General features: G+C 40.2%; 1 protein-coding gene across 1 annotated transcript in view; it reads right to left on the reverse strand.

The window, feature by feature from the left end:
• Positions 1-4,943: 4,943 nt before the first annotated feature.
• Positions 4,944-22,859, reverse strand: part of LOC126271902 (cytoplasmic tRNA 2-thiolation protein 2-A) — a 73,505-nt gene continuing 55,589 nt past the window's right edge. The window contains exons 7-9 of the mRNA XM_049974288.1: positions 17,600-17,758; positions 5,337-5,645; positions 4,944-5,112 (exon numbers count right to left, since the gene is read on the reverse strand). Of these exons, the coding sequence (XP_049830245.1) occupies positions 5,014-5,112; positions 5,337-5,645; positions 17,600-17,758 (567 nt within the window). The 3' untranslated portion in view covers positions 4,944-5,013. The remainder of the gene's footprint in view (positions 5,113-5,336; positions 5,646-17,599; positions 17,759-22,859) is intronic.

Raw genomic sequence — 22,859 nt, forward strand, 5'->3', positions numbered from 1 at the left:
GTGGTCTATAAGAGAAGAGATTCTCTCTGTGGGGCCACAGTAACCAGCCGCAATGGAGTGTCCTGGGTGCTTGGGTTTATGGACTTTAGGAAGCACGTAGAAGGTAGTAGTGCGGGGTGTGGTAGGGATAAGGAGAGAATAGTTAAGTTTAACACTGTTAATTTTACCTGTTATGTCTCTCACATGCTCCTCATACTTAAGAAAAAGGTTCATAATATATTTCAAGATTTAGGGCCCTCGCTGGTTTTAATTTATCCTTGTCTTACTTACCTGTCATGGGGTTTCCCAACAGGCTGCAACAAGACATTATAAAGATGGTGCATTTTAAGATTCTTCAAATATATATGCTGTAATGTGTACTGGGTATTAAAGTTTGCACTCTTTTGATTTATTATTGATGTTATGAGATGTCTGTCTCTTATTAAAAAGGACAAATGATGCCCAAAACTGGTCCAGCATAAAAGTTCCAATAAATAACAGAAAACACATGCAACCAATTTTTATCGACATTTGTGTGTGAAAAATGGCCTTTGTAGCCATACGAAATCCAAGATTCAAAAACTTAACAAGATTATACGGTATACATTGAGCATTAATTCACAAGCCAGAGACCTAAACTATAACAATAGTGAAAGAACATGATATTATGATATTGTTCAAGTAAATGTTTGGCCAATTTCCTGCTTATATCTCAGATATGAAGCACAAGCTACTACACCACAGTACTATTTTGAAATACCCATGGAGATTCATAACACATACATCAAAAAGAAACACATAAATCAGTTGCCAGAAGTTTCCAACAAATCTTACAAGTTTTCAACATGACTGACCTATGTGATACAATCATCAATGCAGTATTCCTAATCTTGCCACACACACTCTGAAATGTCATGCTGGTGAATAGTAACTGCATTTACAATACTTCCTAGCAGTTAATACACATTTTGTGGTATTTCTTTATGCAATTTTGACACACACAGAGAGAGAGAGAGAGAGAGAGAGAGAGAGAGAGAGAGAGAGAGAGAGCAGGAAGAAGAAGGAGGTGGAGCAGTTAGAACAAAAAGCAGTGATGAAGATGATGACAGTCAGGGTGGGAAACAAGTCCTATCCACCATCTTGCAGCACATCCTTCATTCCCATAATCCTCCTGCAGTTGAGGTACTGTGTATTCAACTGGCAAAATGTAATTGTACAGTGTGTGTGTGTGTGTGTGTGTGTGTGTGTGTTCCTTCTAGCTTGAAAAAGCTTTCCAGTTTTCTGTGTTGTTTATTAGCCTGTCGACGACCCAGGGCATCATTTACGCTCTACCAGAACTTCCAATTATCATACTTAACCAATTTTGCACTATGGTGAGCATTACAGGAATCCAAATACAAAGGTGGCAGCAAACCATCATGAAGTAAAATGAAATTGTCACATTATTTCAGTATTTGTTGGATCCATTCCCGGTGCATATTTCTTGCACAGCACAAGAAGGAAATTTCATTGATTCTCTTGTACTACTTATGAACTGTTTTGATACTATATATTTCTGCATGGTATTGGGCACACATTTAACAAATTCAAATACAGACAATGCACACAGTCTTCTCCAATATCCACCATCACCTGAGATGACTGGCTCATTGTGCTGCAGTCTGTAACTATGCCACTGCAACAATTACAATCAAAACTTGGGTACCTTCACTTCCACTTGTGCATATTTCTTCCTGTTCTCTCTCACCCCCCCCCCCCCCCTTTTTCCACAGCCTCTGAGACCTGGAGGTATTTATGACCCGATACATAAATTTAAAAAAAATGATTACATGAATCAAGTCAAATGAGGTTACAAATCCCTCCTCATCTAACTATGAGGAGCTGTTATGAAAATTATCCAACTACAGATACAAATCCCAAATACATAGTGAGTAAACACTCTTCAAATAATTAATGTGACCACCCCAAGTCCACTATGAGACAGGCACAATTTTTGGAGCTCAGTCCTAAATTTTTCAAAGGTAATTCTGGACACCTATTTGTCCTGAGTTCAATTATTATGAAATGCTGAGTTAGATATTAATCTCATCTCTGTTGACATATTTTATTATTAGTTGGTGAAACTGTTTTAGAAAGAGGTTCTACTCTTACCAGAATACCCATTTGCATTGCAATAGCCAATCTTCTTTGTTTTGATGTCACCAATACTGTGTATGTTGGTTACAATGCACAAAGCTGGTTTTCACTACTGTGACATCTGTGCACGCAAAATTATATCAGATTTCTATTATGTGCTAGTTAGTGTTACACCGTATTACACTGGTTAAGTTTAGTTGTTTTTCTTTACAATAGCAATAATTCCTGGCAAGAATGACCTCACTGAAGTGTAAGTGTTCTTTCAATGAACAATTCCAAAAAGAATTTCCATTCATCAGTGAAATTATTTCTTAGGACTCAAAAGGAAAAAATCATATGTAACATGTGCCTTTCTAGGGGGTGTCCAGGAAGTAGGGACGGATATTATATGCTGTACAACATACAAAATTTATTGAAAATGTCATTTTTTTTTTACAAACACATTAAGTAATTACTCTCATTTATGTATGAAAAATTATATTCTCAATATGAACACCAAGGTTGTGCAGCAATGAGCAATGGATTCACTGAAATTGTCAATGATACATTAACAAGCATCTGATGAGATGCCATTAATAACTCTTTTAATTTCATCCTTCAATTGGTGTATTGTTTGCAGTTTGCTCACATCCACTTTTCATTTCGCAAATACCCACAAAAAAAAGTCACAAGGCGTAATATCACAATCTGTCAGGCCATTCCTGGTTGCCATGTAAAGGGATAGTTTTTTGAGGAAACTTTTCATTACGCAGACCAATTGTTTCACATGTGTGACATGTCACACCATATTACTGAAACCAAAAATCTTCATTTTCATCAATAAGAGAGAAAAACCAATCAGAAAGCAAGTTTCGGTAATGGTCACTATTCACAGTGATGGCAACTCCATCATCATTAAAAAAAAGAACCCACACCACACAGTAATGCATTGTGGATGCATCTCATTTTCCACAGTCACTCGCAGATTTTTGATTCCCCAAATTCTGCACTTCTACTTATTGACATTACCACTGAGGTGGAAGTGTGCCTCATCTGAGAAAATTATTATTTTTTGTCAAGTTCTCATTCTCTGCTTGTTGAGCCAAGGCCCTTGAGCAAATTGATGTTTCTTTCCGTGATCTGCAAGCTTCAACTCTTGTGTAAGTCATAAATTGTAAGCATGCATTTTCAGATTATTCGAAAGGATTTCATACAGTAAACTTGATGATAAATTCAATTGTTGAGTTTGTCAGCAAACAGATTTTCTGGGGCGTAAGGTCATGTTATCACACACAACAGCAATGTCTTCTTGTGTTCGAACAAAATGCAGTCATCCTGTTTTCTTAACATTTGAAACAGACCCCATGGTCTCAAACTTCCGGATCAACTTCCAAATTGATGATTCGGTTACAGCGGCATTACATCCAAGTGTCACAAGCAATTCACAAACAGCTGCCATGGGACTTACATTGTTTTTGTAATAACGTTTTTTCACTTGGATACATTGGTCAGTTATCATCTCCTCCATGATGAAAATAAACATGAGGCAACAATGGTCACCACACAAAGGCTACCAGGCTACTAATTAGAAGGATGGCAGATAACAAACATGAAAAAAACCACGGCTACCTCATATGACGAAATGGCACAAAATTCAAATTCGTCCCTATTTCCCAGGCACCCATTAGTTTCTCAATAAGTCACAGTGGACATGGTTATATACAAATCCACTTACAAAATGACAACCATAAAACAAAATCTTTGCAGCAGTGTTTACTGCAACTTTAAATTCAGAAAAAATGATCTAGGATAAAAAGTTGTTGGACTGTGTGCAGATATTGCTAATTGCAATTTTTGAGGTGCTGTAAGAGAAGCTCAGAACAATGTTTTTTATCATACTACAAGTGCAACTTGGCCATGGACTGATATGTGTTTTTTCTACTTTATTACTGCTACTTTATTACATAGTACTGTTAAAGCAGCTACAGATATTTTGCCTGTAGGTGTAGATATGGTATTTTCCAAAATATTTCTGTATTAAAAAACATACACTTTGAGAGATGAAACTCTGAAGGACTTGAGTAGCTATGTGGAAACAGATTTTGCAATACATTTGGGTTATGCTCAGAAAAAGGTGGTTAGCCCTACTGCCTGGTATTGAGTCAGTCATTAAAATGTTTAACCATCATAATCATACTTCCAATTTGAAAAGAAATGCCCACTGTTCATTTGAAGCTTTCAGAGCCTCTTTTCTGAAGGATGGTTATACTTTGTTCACAGCCAGGCTTCACCGATTCATGAAGCAGTGAAAATTGTTGAAGGATAGACAGTCACTCTACTAAAGTGGGTACTTGTGTTAGTAAGTCTGTTTCCAGCAGAGGTAAAAAGATTTCATAGTGCTGTAATATTTTTCTACTAAACTGCTCTAGCCTACTTAAAAAATGTGGACTGAAGAACGTTTCCAGAACTTGGAATTCTACAGCTGGTTACGGTAAATCAAATACCTTTACGGGATCATCTGAAAGAACTTCTCTAGTGATCAAAACTGTCCCACGTGTTCAGTTTGCAGAAATTGAAATATATGACTAGTATGCCTTTGTCAAACAGTTCGTAACTGATGAGCAAATCAGTGAATGGACTGCTAATAACACTTTGCCAACTCAAAAATGTGCCTCGCTCTCAAATTTACTCAAGATACTGGAGCTTCTCTTCTGCCTTCCCAGCACTATAGATATTTTCCCATGTGAATAATATATAGCTCAGTTAGCAAACACAGCATGCTATAGAAACTATGAAAGCAATGATAGAATCCATCATCACCACTAACTGTATACAGCACAAGTGACAAATGACTTTGCGCCTTGGTTTTATTCACAGAAGTATAACAGAGATGAATAAAAGCTATGATAAAACTCTATGTCATAATAAAAAATCTGCAATTTCCTTTCTCATATTTCTGAAACTAAGCTGATTTCGGATCTTAGTTTGGACTTCTTGTGGTAGAACCTCTACAGAGCCCTGCAAAAATAAAAAATAAAATAAAAGGGAGGGATAAGATTATTAGGCACTCACTTTACAGAAATACTGCATACCAGTACTTCAACTGAAAAAATAATTAAATTGCAGTAGAAATAACTTGAACATAAGAAAAAAGAAAAGATGTAACAGAGAGGAAAATGCTACTACCAGACATAAAATATGCACACAGATATGTAAAGAGAATATGCCAACGTAATACTTACTAGTTCTTTCAAAATAATTCGACAGCTATAGCAAAAGCATTTTTCAGCATCAGAAATACATATTTTCATGTCAGGACTACACTTATGCTGACAATCACAACCATCTGTGAATGAACTGCAGTCCACTTTATCGGCACTTTCTGACTGACATTCTTCTTTTATTTCACTTGGGAAATTGTTTTTCCCTGAATAAGAGTCACTCATAATGCTGTCAACACTGAATCCAGAAGGTCCTAGATGGGAAGCTAGACGTGAAAATTCAGTAGCTTGAAGAGAAGATGATTTCATATTTCTGTCATCTAGTGGTGCCTGGAAAAAAAATAATTTTTTCTGTTAATCAGAAGTTAGTAACATAACACAATGCATACGACCCACCCATGCTTAAATATGAAGCTGTGTCCACACTGGCCACACAATGCCAAGCACAAATGTGGCACACAGCTGTGCATAACAGCACAGAAATGCACAGACTGAAGCAGTGTTCGTATATGCACAGCAATGTGCCAGTGTGTGCACAGGTGTGCATTCTATGTTGTTGAAGTGGTGGTGGTGGTCTAGTTTGACAGAAAATTGGAGATGAATCACAAGTGTTGCTTTCAGAGTTGTTCGCCATAAGGTGAAAGGGGGGGGGGGGGGGGGGGGGGGAACTTAGAGAACATCATTGATGGGTGACACCAGAACCAAAAAGTCGAAAGCTATGTTGGGAAATTAAGCTTTTAAGTGATTTTTGTATCAGAAGTGATCAGTAGGATGCCAATTATAAGATTCGGTAATGACAGGCTATCCCAAGTGAAAGCAGAGAACACTTACAGGACATACTGAAAGAAATGAATCACTCCTTGAAAATGGAGTTGTAGCTCCAAACCACAATGTGCAAAAATTAGTAAAAAAATTAGTGTATCTTGAAACAGTATATTATTAATTAATACATCTCTAACATAGAAGTTACTGTCTTGGACAGCCCGCAGAATTTATACACTTCCTGTTGGTACACTCCAGCTCAGTAGCGAGAAACTCTGTGCAAACAGAGTGTGCATCAACAAACATTCATTTGATGTATCGACACTGCACAGAACTCGTTAATTGTTCTGCAGTGTGGCACAGTTTACCATCAAGGCTGGATGCACCATGCTGCACCAAAACCTTTTTCTTCATTGACCTCGGTGCTGTGGGTCCGATATGCATGCAGCTTGAGGATCAAACAGTGTGCCCACCAACTCACCAACTGCAGTTACAAAGTGAAATATAGTTCACCTGTATAATCTAGTGTGAAATGATCCAAAACTAACTTCATCATTTGCTGCCATTTTCAGAAGTCTTGAGCAAGTTTTTCTCAGGAAGTACCCATCAGTTCACTGGAACAGGCTGTGGCATCGGTTAAAGGCATAATTAAAGGGTTTCAATAAAGATGCCTCCCATCATTCGTGCAGCATTGTGCTTCAACTGAGAGTGTCTGAATGAAAAAAGGGGGGGGGGGGGGGGGGGGGGAGAGAGACCAGGGGGCATTGCTGAGATATTAGTAGCAGAGTGTCTGTGCCTCTGCTTCCACCACCACCTCAAGAATCAATCATCTGTGCCTCTGCTTCCACCACCACCTCAAGAATCAATCATTCAACCATTCCTCATAATATATCCAATTGCTTCTATATATAATTCCTGTTCCGAAAACTTGTGTGGGCATTGTCTTTAATGGTCATGCTCCTCTAACAGTACTTTTCTTTTTTTTCTTCTTCTTTTTATAGAAATGACCGATAGCTTGTATACTATTGATTCTTGTGATATGTGGTTTATTCATCTCATTACGTACAATTTTCAATTCATTTGATTTGATGTACAGAAGACACGTCAAGGTTTACTTTTTTCACTTTTTTAAGAGAAATACAAAAGTTTACATTATATTTTTCATTTCTAAGTTACAGCTACACATGTATATAAAGTAATACATGTAATACAATCCCTGTATTCAGACTGTGAAGCTGTCCTCAATGAATTAATTGGTAGAATAACAACACTTTCCCACCAGAAGAGTAAAGAGCAATCTTTTCACTGAACCAAGCTCCATTTTAAATATATTACTGCCTTTTATTTTATTGAATTTTTTTAACCCCATATACTCTGGCATTTGGGCATAAAGTTTTAAAACGATGTGTTGGAAGTTTGAAGTTATCTCTGTGGCAAGTGCTGTAATTGTGATCAAAACGGAAAGTGTCTAGTGTATGTATGTTTTTATATAGGAACACCACCATCTCATACATGTAAAGTGAGGGGATAGATAGTATATTTAAATTTTTTAACAATGGTCGAAATACTAGGAGCCTGACATTTGCTGTATTTCCACAGAAGATTATGCCATAACGAATAACTGACTCAAAATAGTAGTGATAAACTATCTTTCTGGTATCCATGTTTGTGGCACCTGACAAAATACACATTGCAAATGCTAAGTTGTTCAGTTTATTTGCTAAGTAATCTATGTGTACCTTCCAATTTAAATTTTGTAAAGATTTAGGCCTAAGACCTTCACGTGGTTTGCTTCTGTGATATCCTGATCATTGCAAGTTATCTTTATTTCAGTCCTTTCTACTGATTTAGCTTCAATTTGCATCATTTTGGTTTTAGTTACATTTAGTTTTAGTCCATTTTGATAGAACCATGATTCAAGTTTTTCTAAAGTATTTTTGGCTTTTTCTGGAATATTTTCAGATACCTATTTTCAATTAGAACTGATGTATCATCAGCAAATAAGACTGAATGAACATCAATAGCAAGTGGTGGGTCATTTACGTAAGAAAGGAACAAATAGGGACCCAACATCGAACCTTGTGGGACTCCTTGGGGAACTGTTTTCCAGTCTGAGGAATAATTGGTTCCATTTGAAGTTAAAATTACTCTTTGTTTCCTAACTGACAGGTAAGAGCTAAACCATTTTAAAGCAGTGTCCCTGATTCCATACATCTGTAATTTATGGAGGTGTAATGCATGGTTCACTGAATCGAAAGCTTTAGTTAGATCACAGAATATTCCTGTGACCTTTCTACCTTTATCTAACGTGGAGCATATTTTTTGGATAAACTCATTTATAGCATTCACAGTGCTTTTACCCTGTTGGAATCCGAACTGGTTTTTAAAAATTACATCATTTACAGTAAGAAATTTATTAATTTGTTTTGCTGCAATCTTTTCAAACATTTTATAGAAGATTGGCAAGAGAGAGATAGGGTGGTAATTCTCCATATCCTCTGTCGATCCTTCCTTGAATAGAGGTTTGATCTCAGCATATTTCACTACATTTTGAAAGCATCCCTGTTCAAAAGATTGATTTATAATAGATGACAGTGGTTGAGAAATAATATCGTACACATACTTGATTACAGATGTTGTTATTTCATCCCACCCATGTGAGGTTTTGTTTTTTAGAGACAATATTTCCTTTTCCACATCCCTTTGGGTGATTTTTTCAAATTGTTTAAAAGATGTGTTCTAGCTGTTTTCCAAATTTGTGATGCCCTGACAGAATGTCATATCCACATCTGATCTTACTACATTTAGGAAGAATTCACTGAAATAACTTGACATCTGAACAGGATTTACTATAATTTCATTTTCATGTCTAATTTTCAAAATCTCATGAATTTTTACTTCAGCTCCTAATTCAGACCGAACAACTGACCACACTGCTTTTGTTTTATTTCTGTGTTCTCGTATGAATTTATTATTTGTCATTTTTTTTAGCTGCCACTACAACTTTCCTAAATACAGCTTTATACTGTTTGACATAAGTAACAAAATCCGGATTTCTGTTTGATTTTAACTCATTGTGGAGCTCTCTCTTTCTGGCACTAGAAATTTTTATTCCTATTGTAGTAGATTAGAGTTTACCCTTTACCTTCTTTTGCTTATATCTACGAGGAAATGATTAATTAAATACCTCTAAGAAACAATTTAAGAATTAGTCATAGTTTATCGAGCTTGAACTATTGTGGTCTACAGGCCAGCTTATTATACTTAATTTACTGTGGAATAAATCGATTTTACTTTTACTGAGATCCTTTTTTTATATACACTTCTGGAGGCTTTAGGTTATTTGCTTTTGGGAGCTCAATAAACAGAGCTGAGTGATCTGAAATACCCAAGGCTAAGCAGTATTTGTGCTTATTTCCACTGTCAAATTTGAAGTTAGTAATAATATTGTCAATGCAGGTCACTGATGCGCTGTTTTCCCTAGCGCCTTCAGAAAAATTTAGGTTGAAACCAGATTTCTGAATTAAGTCACAAAATTTTATGGAATCATTGCTTTCAACTAAGACATTTAAGTTGAAGTCTGCTGCTATAACAACTTTTTTCTTACTTTCTTTATGGACTTTTTCTAGGAGGCATTCGAATTTGGCTAAAAACACTTTTGTTACCGCACATGCAGGAATTCTGTAGGTTGCTATAACCAGTGTGTTCAGATCACTTAGTTCTACAGAGCAATGTTCAAACACACTCTCTTCATTTAAATAATTAAAATTATCTCTTACTGTATAACTAACAGAAGAATTGCCAAGAATGCAGGAGCCTCCACGAGATTTGCTTATTCTACAAAAGCTAGCAGTTACCTTAAAATTATTAATACTATTTGATACTTTTATTCTATCTTCTGTTTACCAGGGTTCATTTAGGCAGATTATTTTAAAATTTATGGATTCTGAAAGCAGAATTTTTACTTCGTCGATTTTTGAGTATTTACAATTTGGTAGTTCTGCCCCTCCGCCATTTATATTCCAGTGCATCGACAGATCATTTTGGCTTTTAGTTATTTCACCTACATCCTTTGTTTGGTCCCTAAACTTTTTATTTTCAGTTTGAGTTTTTTCTTTGTCACCCCTATCAGAATGAGTTAGTTTCCCTTGCTTCTTAGGATTTTACACACGTCTATGAATGTTTTACTAAGGTTCACAGAGCCTAATCTATTCAAGTGCAGGCCATCTTTTCTCAGACACTTATAGTTTAAGAACTTGTTTGGGTCAATAATACTGCACCGAGTCTGTTGCACTGTTCCCTAATGCCGGTATTTATCCTGTTGATGTAAGTATCACTTACCGATCTTCGGTGAATAATTCCACTAATTACCAGCCTGGATGTTGGGTATACAGTTTTCGCTGATCTAATCAGATTCTGTGTTTCATTCCCAATTTCTTCCTCACTGTCACTGTGGGTGGAGTTTGTGCCCACGTGGAATAAGACACCTCTGTAATCTTCAGAACTTAAAGTTTTGTTACCAGTTTTGCCCAGGTTTCTTTTCATAGACAATACATTCTTAAAATGTTTGTTGAGTTGATGCGATTGAATTCCAGGTCAAACATTGTATAGGTGAACATAATATCAGTTGTCTAACTGAATGAATTTCATATGATTTTGTATGTGATGTGTTATGCTTCAGACTAAAATGTATAAAGAGAAATTAAATTTGTTACAATCGATAAGCACTAATGGTTAAAATTACTCTTCTTTTAAAAATATCTGAAATCACGAAAATATCTGGCATATTTAAAATTCATATTATTAATTGCCCAATCTAACATTAATTATTAAATTTATGTCTGGACTAATTTATAAAATAATGATATAATTTAGCAAAGATTCTTCTTGCGTCAAGAAAGTTTGTAAACTCTTTGGAATATGGTGAGTACCGCAGAATATTAGGTAGTGATGGGCATGCCTCTGATAGAATCAGACGCGTTTTTGATTGTGTCACCAATAATGTACTCTTTGGTGTGATAGAAATGAAAATTGTAAAGTGGGTGTGACTTAGAAGAATGGGATAAAATAAAAAGATATTCATAGCAACAGGCAAATCTTCATCAGTTATTTAGTCATCAAGAACCCACAATGTAATTACAGACTCAAGAATGTATCCCTAGACACAACAACAACAAGAGCAGAAAATCAAGATAAGTAAAAAGTTCTTCTTTTGTAAATCTTACACCTCTCATAGCTTTCTAAACTTTTCGCACAGACACAGAACCTTAGTAGTGATGGGTGGGAGGCTAAGATTAGAATACGATACAACAAGTACTTGCCAGAGGTAAAGGGGTACTATGGCAAATGTATAAATAAGTTACAGTTTCTCTCCCTCTTTCTCTGTTCACTCATATCAGCTTCTATGGTGTAAGTATTTACTGACAAATTTCTGTATATTTTCTGTCTTGTACACTTATTAATTAATCTTGTCTCAATGTTATGTTCTGTTGTCACTAAATATTTCAACAGCAGGTCACACAACCATAAGTGTTACAGACAACTAAAAATTTCACAACACTGTTATAATGTTTGTGATAAATACCCATAGTGGACATCTGTTAATTTTTGTTCCACTTCTCACTGGCTACATTTTCCGCATAGTTCAGGGCACTTACCATACTTATGTAACAGTAATAAAGAATTCTGAGTTGCTGAAGGAATTATTACAATACTGAGAAACAAAAGAAATGAACATGTAATTCTCTGCTGTTGTGTCAATTGTTCTTAATAATAAAATAATAATAACTGGAATATTTGTGGCAGTAACAATGTTTTCCCAGACATGGAAACAAAAGAATGGTACAGAACTTTGACATTGAAGGCTGTGCCACTTATTTGCTTTTTTTATTTACAAATACGGCTTCATTATAATCTTGCCTGTAAAAGTAGGCTAAGGCAACAATCTTGGTGGGCGAATAAGCTATCTAGTAAGATACACTGATGAGCCAAAACATTATGACCACCTGTAGTATGTTGATCCATCCCTGAACTAAAATACAGCAGCGATTGTGCACAGCATGGTTTTAACAAGCCCTTTGTAGGTTTCCAGAGGTATATAGCACCAGACTCCTACACACACAATTCCGGTAAATTACAGGCTGGGGTTTGTGGGCACGAAGCTGGCACTCAATAGTATCCCATATGTCCTCCATGGGATTCAGAACAAGTGAACTTGGTAGCCAAGCCATCAGTGTGAGTTCACTATCATGCTCCTCAAATCACAGGGGGAGTCATTCAGTTAAAAGGAGCCATCATCACTGCAGATGTTAAGTATGAAGGGATGTAGATGGTCCATAATGACGATCATGACATTCACAACTGTCATGGTATCTCTGACTACTACCACAAGTACCACAAAGCCCAAGTGAATGTCCCTCATGGGATAACAAAATGCTCCCCATCGGTCTGTGTCCGTGGTGCAGTCTCAAGCACCCATACATGACAGTTTATCCAAGCATGGCTCTCAACCGGGTTTAACATTAAACATGACATGACACATTTATATTAATCCATGGTCTGCTCTCAATGATCCCATGCCCACTGCAGTTGAAACTAGTTCAGCAACGTGCACCAAGTACTGCGCTCCGAAGTATCTCTGCCTGCAGCAGCAATGTGCTCTGTCGTCAGATCTGCCACAGATTACCACCTATCCTCTTTACAGAATGGACAAGCCACGAACCATTATGTTCTCCAATGTGATGTGGATGTCCAACACCTTGTCATCTACTCATGGTTTCACTGTTCTTCCACCACTTTCAATAAGTGTTCATGAATTTAGCATGCAAACAGCTCATCACGTTTTTATTTCCGAGCTGCTATTTCCTAGGTACTGGGCCACAGTAATCTGTACCTTGTCAATGTGTAGAGTTCCCACTCATCCTTGGTTCACTTCACAAGCCCTCAACACCAACAGATGGCATTCAATCTCGCAGTGGGCAGTGGTTATAATGTTTTGGCTCATAAGTGTAGAATCAAAGAGAAGTGGTCAGAAAAGGCAGCACTATGCCTGTATGTTCAGAGCAGTGCAGCTACCAGCAGCCTTGCAACTAGCATAGGCAGTTGCAGGAAGGGTGTGAAAATTCACAAAGACTGTAACATAGAAATCAGAAACCACTACAAAATACACATCATCATCATCAGCCAAACTAGAATAGCCAAGGAGCATGTCAAAAGCAGACAGTGAGAAGTAGTCGGGTTGGTGGTGAGAGACTGAATGGCGTGTGATGTATAGTTTCATACTATACAGTGACTGTCAGGTTGCTGTGCTCATATACTTAATGGCATTGCTCGGAGACGTCATCTGATGACTTGTCGTGGTGCAAGTGTAATTTACTGAGCAAGGAAATACCTGCATTGTGCAATATTAAAGGTAGCTTGTTTCTGCAAGAAAATGCTACAGCTGCCATGCACAAACTTAGCTTTGCTCTGTTTACCAGTTTATGCAGTATGTAGAGATTTGTGTCACTTTTTGTTTTTCTTAACTTAGTTTAGTTATTAGCCCTACAATGTTTCTATTTACATATTCTAAGTTCTTTAATTAGTGAAGTATATTCTGATTGAAATTACTTTGTGACTGATGTTTTAGTGAGTCTACTGGAAGAGGCCAGCTGCTATCCAATTGTAGTTCTTTCTTGAGCAACACATGCTAGCTGTGTAGCCTGTTTTGTGAGTGAGTGCAGTGCCATGTGTACTGTGCCTGGCTGCATGTGACTTTGTCAAGGATGGGGGAGGAAATCAGCTATTCCTTTTCAAAGGAACCGTACCGGCATATGCTGGAGCGATTTATGGATATCACAGAAAACATAAATTAGCATGGCTCGACGTAGGTTGAACCATCATCCTCCCAAATGTGAGTGCAGTGTGCTAACCCCGTGTGACCCGTTTGAGAGGAGTCTGTGGACTACATGCATTCAGACAGGAAAGTGTTGTGTTATGTTTGCACGCAATGTATTAATTGCTTTTAAAATTTTGTTAGTATTATTATTTTCATTCCCGTATTTTAAGACATGTACTATATAATAATGTGATTTGCGATAAGGTGTATACTATAATTTGTTTGCTCTTAATACATTTAGTAAAAATATAAATACTACCCTGGATGCTTTCCTATTTCCAAATTCTGCATGCATTGTGTCACCCAATTTAACAGGTCCACTGTGTAAGAGTGGGACATTCTGTTCATGCTACTGTGATATATCTGGATAAGGAGAGTTGGGGGCTCATATTCTTGTTATTTAGTAATTGTTATAAAACATACATAATGCAGAAACTGATTGTACTGTTACTGCTGACACCTATGCATAGTCATTATTTATTGTGGTCAAAGGAGGCTTGCAAAAATGAAAATTTCATGTCTGCTAGAGTAGTGTAACTAAATCAGTGGCATAAACATATAGTCGGAAGACAGCTTGGACAATTTAACAGAGCAATATACAAGAAAACACACTACTTGACAAAAAAACACAGTGAAGCACCCACAAGACATGGTTTGATGTCAAGGTGACTTTGTACATATACACACCATTGGTGGATTTGTAAATGTTTAAAGTTCTCTGTGACACATAATGGCCACCAGACTGCATTAGTGCTGCTACCATGCCTGTTAGGGTATATAAGGGACAGGAACAGCAAGAGATGTAGAGTGATCACAGTGAAAGACTTTGAGATGCAACAGACACATGTGACACAGTGCTACCAGCACCTGATAAGAGTTTGGAAGAGACCTCATTGTGGTTCACCATTTGGCCAGCTGGTTGAATCAAACAATATCCAAATTTGTGAGGCATTTGAATGTGACAGCAGCCCAATGTTTTACACGGAAATGTGACAGCAGGTATGCTTGTCGTTAAGGTTCTAGTCGGTCAAGTCAGTCAACACAAGAGAGCATCATCATATTGTGCACCCAGCACATTATAACCCCTTCACATTTGTGCCTGGCATCCAGGGACAAGTAGTGGACTCGCTGCAACATTACGTGCCATCCTGCAGCGTTGGGCAGAGATTTGCAGCAGCCAGACTAGGCATATACTGTCCCCTGCTTAGGCCGCTGTTAGCAACACAAGATAAAAGTCTATATTTAGATTGGTGCCATGGCTGGAAAGCACAGACTGCTGATGAATGGCATCACAATGTGTTCAGTGTGAATCACAGTTCTCCATTACCCCAGATAATCATCATCGGCAAGGACAGCAGCAATGTGGATAGGGATTCCATTCTTCCGATGTTTCTGAGATGCACGTTAGTGTCACTGCTGCTGCCATGGTGTGGGGAGCCATTGGGTATTGCGAGGGTGGTTTGAAAAGTTCTTGGAATCACCATGAGAGGTCAGCACTAGCGCAATGAGTTGTTCACATGATATTCATGGGACTGTTGCCTATAAACACGAGCCACATCAGTACTCTTGGAAGTGGAGTGTGGCGGTGATGTGGCTCTGCTGTTGTTCCGCATAGTGATTTACGAAGATGGAGAGAGAGAGAGAGAGAGAGAGAGAGAGAAATCGCCATTTGAGCAGTGATTAAATACTTCGTAAAGAAAGGTATGAAAGAAAAAGGACATTCATGTCGATTTCCAGAATACACAGGGGGGCTCTGCTCCTTCATATTCAACTGTTGCAAAGCAGGCAAATGAATTTAAATTTGGTCAGGAGAGCTTAGATGATGATCTGCACAGTGGTCAGCCAAGATGTCACTAAACCAGAAATCATTGCAAAAGTGCACAAAATGGTCATGCAGAATCTCCGATTGAAAGTGCATGAAATTGTTCATGCTTGCCAGATGTCATCACCAGAAAGAGTATATCATATTTTAACTGAAGAATTAGAAATGAAAAAATTATCTGCAAGATGGGTGCTGCAACTCTTGATGCTGGATCAAAAACTTGCCATCACCATGGTAATATTAGACAAACTAAGATATGAATTGTTGCCACACCCACTTTATCCATCTGATATGACTCTGTCAGACTTCCATCTCTTCCCAAAACTGAAAATTTTAGTTGGTGGACGAAGATCCATTTCAAACAAAGAATTGATAGCTGGAGTTGACAACTATTTTACAGACCTAGAGGAAACTCATTTCTGAGATGGGATCAAGGCACTGGTACATTGTTGGACCAAGTGCATTAATCTACAAGGAGACTACATTGAAAAATAAAAAAAAGTTTTAGTGATATAAGTACTTTTTTTCTATTCCGGCCCGAGAACTTTTCAAACCACCCTCGTACTTCAGGTCATAGCTTGTAGTAATTGATGGAACTCCGATAACAAAATGGCATGCAATGTACTTTCTGTGTCCTCACGTGTTACCTCTCACATGACAGTATCTTAGTACCAGTTCTCAACAGGACATGGCTCATCCATGCACAGTACATACCTCTATGAACTGACTGCATGGTACTGAGGTACTCTCATGCACAGTATGATGCCCAGATTTGTTCCCATTAGAACACGTGTACACCAGCTCGGTTAACTCCACCTCAGTGCGAGTGTATCAAGGACCGGTTACAACAGTTATGAAGCCAGATTGCCTCAGGAGGGGGCTTTATGACATCCATCTCAATCGAATCAGTGCATGCAAGGCCAGAGGAGATGCAATGTCATACTGGTAAGTGGGCTCATACTGCCAAGTTCTTTGTAAATTTGATTTGAATTTGTAACCACTAAAGTAATAGCCCATACCCTTCCAAGTGATGAAGTTCCATTTCATTTCCTCCTCCCCTTCTACGTGCTTCACTTTTTTGACTAGCAGTGTATTTTTTCAGAGGGGACAATTCATGACTCCCTGCACATTTATCATAGGTAATTTGCAAAATTGAAAAGTTTAGCACTGTGTTCAGTGTTTGCTGACAATAGAAAAAAAGAAAGTATTATAAGAGCTTTAGGAATTGCTCCGGAAGCATCTAACCAAGGTCCACTGAGTCATATTAGTATAGCATCATGGCCAATTAATTTCTCATAGCTGAATCCTACTGAAAATCAACAGAATTTACTTGAAACCCATATTACAAATGGCCAGCACCTGCCATGACCGTTACTGTGTAGCAAATTGAACCTTTTGAGGATGGAGAATTTGTCACTCAGAATCTCACTGATAATCTTGTTAAATCTGTGCTACACAGGTATAATGGACTCTTTGCACCTTGGAGTTACTTCCCACCATACAGCTGTCTGATGTTTTTAGGAGCTTTGTCAATTGTGCAGTAATTGTCCTCTCATTACTTGAGTCGCAAACTACTGCTCCTGCAAATGACACTATAACTGAAAGTACACCTTTCTATGTGCACAGTGTGAAGGCTCTCTCATCCTCCAATTGTTTTACCAGTATGTTCTAGCATAGTGTGAATTTATTTCTTCTCATTCATCCATAGTAAACACATACTATGAATAATTCCTCCTCTTGTAAAGATGCACATTCAGTGTTTCAGTGCCTAATAACAACACACTTAAAGTAAATTCAAACTCTAAGAAAATATAATTTCTATACCTCACAGAGGGAACAAGCCTCATTTGAAAGCTTGATGTCCCTTGGCATACTAAGCTTTTCTCCAGTACGGAACACTACAGATGCAGTAGATGGATAATCCTGCTGAAGCTCCATTACAAATTTTTCAGTTAGCTTCTGAATGCTCTGGTTGGAGCTAACCTAAAACAGTATGTATAAAAATCGTCTGTAAGACAACTGAGAAACCCAAGTGGAACAAATGCAAACACATATTTCTGCTGTCTTTAAATAAACAATATACAGTGAAATAACACTACATACACCAGAAAAGTACGATTTTGAAACACTGCAACCCCAGCATAAAGTTAAATTTGGATACCTTTCAGGGTGACAGAGTAATAATTGAAACAATGAGAAGATCGTGAAAAATAAACAGTGTGAAGCATCATACTGATTACAGTTCTTTATTTTATGATAGTCCTGTAAAATACATGAATACCAAGTAAATAGAATACTGAATGCTTAGCAGCTTTCAAATGTAGCACAAATGCTTGGAAGCTACAATCAAATACTGCTAATCTTGCTGACAACAAATATTGTCTGAACAACAAAATGTGACTGAATTTCGAAAAACATGGGGTAGCTGAGTAAGGACAATTTTCTTCCCAATTTCAGTTGATGTAAGCTGCCCAGTCTAAAACAAGCAATTTATTCTACTCTGATACACACAACAAGGCAGCTTCACATACCAGATAATTCACCGAGAGATATTTTGCCAATAAGTTCTCAACAAAGTTTTCTTTAATCACAGGTTTCCTCACATGGGAAAGCCCTCCCATTGCACCCCACTCAGATTTAGTGCTAAGATGGCCCAGTGGATAGCCTGCCAAAAACTGAACACAGATCAAGCATAAAACCAAAAAGAAGGTGGACTGAACTGCGAAGAAATAAATAAATAAATTAATTAATTAATTAAAAAAAGGCGAAGTAGAAACAGTGAATGGTCCAATCACACAAAGAGCAATAAAGAGCAGCCTGCGACAACAGTGTTGTGAGTTAGTGATCATGGTGCTGGACTGTCAAGCAGGTGAGCTGTGTTCAAAACTCCCTAGTGCCATTCCTACTTTTTTTTTCCACAGCATTGTGAACTGTCCATCCGGTCACTGAAAGGTTTGTGTTCTTTCTGCAGCCTTGGCAGTTATCATTCTATACAATGGTTATAGAATATGAGTCACATGGTAAGAATACGTTACCATCGCAAGTAAATGTGATGAAGAGTCTGGTACGGCGCGTCGTGGAATTTGAATCCCCACCAGATGTCACGGACGTCAAAGACCCCTAGAGGTCTCTGCACCATGTGGTGGCGCGCACCTTCTGGCACGCATTTAGTGTGAGGGTGCCACAGTGGAACACGTGGTTCCAGAGGCCAATAGTGGCACCCCCGATAGAGTATTTAAGCACCTGCCTCTCGCTCAGCCAGCGAGTCTAATCACTGCGTGAGTCTTGAAATCTCGCCTCGACAACAGACAGCGTGTTTACCGTTCTTTGTTTTTATTACTAGTGGACATCTTGGATTCGTTTGGTTCTCTCTGTCACTCCGTTGCTTCTTGTGTGTTGTCGTCGTACTGTCTCTCTCGATCGTCCGTCGTCGTTTTGTGTCTGTCCTTTCCATTTGCTTGTTTGTTCGCGGGCCACTCTTCGTTTGGTCCCACCATGTTTTCTCGGCCACCCTGTGACTGTTCTGGTCATGGTTACAACAGGTTACAACATCTTTGGTGATGAGGTAAACGGCAGTAGTTACTTACATGGAGGCAAAGTTGGGTCTGTATTCTAGAGCAACAGCAGCAGCAGCTCCAGTTAGACATCTTACAACAGTCGCTGCAGTTGCTAACGGACAAAGTCAATGCTCGGGACGCGTTACCACAACAGCTTCCGACTCCTCGTGTGTCCGATGCTTTCCCACGTCCACCATCGTTTCCACCCTTTAATGACGCTAAAGAGGACTGGGAAACCTACTTACATCAGCTGAAACAACATTTCACGGCTTTTCAAGTCACGGACGACTCCTTATAGCGGTACTTGTTTTTGTCTTGGGCCTCCCCAGACATGTTCTTTCTTCTCCGCAAGTTGGCACCATTGTCTGATCCTGTGGCTCTCTCTTTCCAGGAGATATGCCTTTTGGTGACAAACTATTAACCCCAACGCTACCATGTGGTCGCCTCTCGGCTGGAGTTCCACCAGTACCATAAACAGCCTGATCGTATCATTCCTGGGTCACAGACTTGCAGGGTCTCAGCCGTTGATGTGATTTTATGTGCACCAATCAGCAGTACAAGGCTTTGTATGTGGACTCCCTGATCCGAGATGTCGTGGTTCAGCTGGCTCCCAATCCTGAGGTCCGCACTGCGGCATTGAAACTCGACAACCCCTCCTTGGAAGAGATTCTCCGCGTTGCGCACTCCTTTGAAATTGCTCAAGCGGCTAACGAGCGTCTTATGGCGTGACCGCAGGTGGTGGCAAATGCGGCGTCATGGGGGGTCTGCCCTCGCGACGTCGATGTGGCCCAGCCAACAGGACGGCGCCATTGGGACTCCTCGTTGTCTGACGTCTCTATGGCATCGGCGCCTCCGGTTGCCCCTTGCCACCGGTCGCGTTGCCCACTTCCATGTTGCCCACAGTGCTTTACTGCATATTCACGGGCTGATTGTCCCCACTGCTGGAAAACGTGCACCCTGTGTAACAAGGAGGGCCACATCTGATCAGTTTGTCGTAGTCACTCGACTCGCTCCAGTCCTGCCCCTCCTGGGCCTCAAGATTCAGTCCATGCTCTGCAATCGGTTATCCCACAGGATGACCCATCAGCATGGGAGCTTTTCCTCACGCTCTGCCTTTTCACACAGGATGTCAGTTTTCAGGTCAACACTGGGGCCACTGTCTCCCTGACTAATATGGCGACATATACCCAGCTGGGCTCTCCTGAGTTGTCAGCTCCCTCTCACTGTTTGGTCACCTACGGAGACGGTTCCATTCCCCTTTGTGGGCAGTTCGTCATCCAGGTGACATACAAGCATGTTCCCTGGTTCCTGACCCTCTTTATTGTCGACCATCTGTCAGCTTCGAATAGGCTTTTCAATTTCCGATGAAGTTAAGGTCATTTCTGCGGCTGTTCCTTTTCCGGACTTGGATGATCTATGCTCCGCTTTTGCGTCATTTGCAATGGATCTCAGATGTGCTTCCGGTTTTCAAGCACACATCACCCTATGGCCGGATGCCGAGCTTCGCTTCTTCTGGGCCGGGCCTCTTTTGGTGGCCTTATGGCTGGCAGTCAAGCAGGAACTTGATCAGCCGCTGGCGTTCTGGAGCCTGTAACTTACAGTGCCTGAGCAACACCATTGGTGGTCATATGGAAACCCAAAGGGTCCCTTCGGCTGTGTGGGGACTTTGGCGCTACAGTCAATGCTCAGTCCCTTGTCGACACTTACCCCATTCCCCGACAGGAAGACCTTCTCACCAAGCTTGCCAGGGGAGAGTATTTTTCAAGGAACAACCTGGGTGAGGCATACCACCATTTGCCCTTGGATTCCAAATCTCAGAACATCAGATTGTATAAGAACAAGTGCCTTCCCTCTGGTGTCTCTTCAGCGCCGGCCATTTTCCATCGATTCCTGGAGCGGCTTACACAGCCTACCCCCACCTGTGTGAATTATCTGGATGACATCTTAGTTACCGGGTGTTACCTCCAGGAACATTTGCAAAACCTCAGTGCCTTATTTCACGCTCTGCTACCTGCTGGTTTACATTGTTGGCTGGACAAGTGTTTTTTTTTTTTTTTTCCCAACCGGAAGTGGAATACTTACGCCACTGGCTTAGCAAAGATGGCATTCGCCCTTTGGGTCATAATGTCACAGCCATTGAGGCCCTTTCTCATCGCAAGGACTTATATGAACTCCAGGTGTTTTTGGGCAAGGTTACTTATTACTTAAAGTTCTTGCCCCAAGCTGCCTCTGTTGCTCAACCCCTCAATCACTTGCATTGCAAAGGGGTACCTTTTGATTGGACTCTTGCCTGTAACCAGGCTTTTCTCCATTTAAAGGCGATGCTGAAGTCCGGCCCTTGCATTAGTCCTTTCTCTCCAGACCACTCCATGCTTGTGGCGGCTGATGCGTCGGCATACGGCATTGGGGCTGTGCTCGCACAGCAGGATGCCGATGGCTCCGAACAGCCGATCACTTATGCCTCTAAGACGTTGACCCCAGCACAACGGAACTACTCCCAGATTGAAAAGGAGGTCCTGGCAATCGTGTTCGCTGTCCAAAACTTTCACACCTATCTCTTTGGGGCTAAGTTCACCCTTCTGACGAACCATAAACCCTTAATTACACTTTTTGGACCCCACTCTCGCCTTCCAGAGCGGACGGCTCAACGTCTCCAAAGCTGGGCCTTGTTTTCACATAATTACGCTTACACTATCCGGTATAAGCCCAGTCTCCCAGCAGGCCCTGATCCTGCCTTTGACCAACAGGAGGTCCTCTGCTTTCACATTGATTCCACCCGCTGGGATGTGCTGGATGGTCTGCCTCTTATGGCTTCTCACATTGCTGAGACCACTCCCCGTGACCCTGTCTTGCAGCAGGTTCTCCACTATGTAGTCCATGGGTGGCCCTCCTATGTTATTCGTCGAATGCAGTCTGATTTCAGCCCCTAGCACCAGCTGTCCCACAGGCTCACCGTGGTCGATGGCATCCTTCTGTTAGCCACGGAGTCGGATGCCCATCAGGTGGTCATCCCTCCAGCATTGCGGCTTCAGATATTCAGTTTGTGACACCGCGGGCACTGGGGTATGTCCCATATGAAAGTTTTGGCTCACTGGCACGTGTATTGGCCTGGCATCGATGGCGATGTTGAGCATCTGGTCCGTGGGTGCAGTGTCTGTGCGTGTCACCAGGCAAGCCCCGTCAGTCGTTTGCACCCTGGACTGTGCCTCGCCGGCCCTGGGATCGTATCCATATCGATTTTGCAGGCCTGTTTTTGGGGTCCATGTGGTTACTCATCATTGATGCCTACTCCAAATACCCATATGTTGTCCGCTTGGCATCCACCACCAGGGAGGCTACACGTAGCCCCCCTTTGTCCAATGACGTGGCAGAAGGGCTTGTCCGCACTTTTAAACACCAGATGACAGAGGCGGTCGACTCATCTCCTACCAATCAGCCCTCACCCTGTTTTTGAGCACCTATCACACTATGCCAATTGACGGACGCAGTCTGGTAGAGCTCCTTTATGGACGACAGCCACGGACCCT

Source organism: Schistocerca gregaria, chromosome 5, assembly GCF_023897955.1.
Source record: "Schistocerca gregaria isolate iqSchGreg1 chromosome 5, iqSchGreg1.2, whole genome shotgun sequence".
In the NCBI taxonomy this organism is placed as follows: domain Eukaryota; kingdom Metazoa; phylum Arthropoda; class Insecta; order Orthoptera; family Acrididae; genus Schistocerca; species Schistocerca gregaria.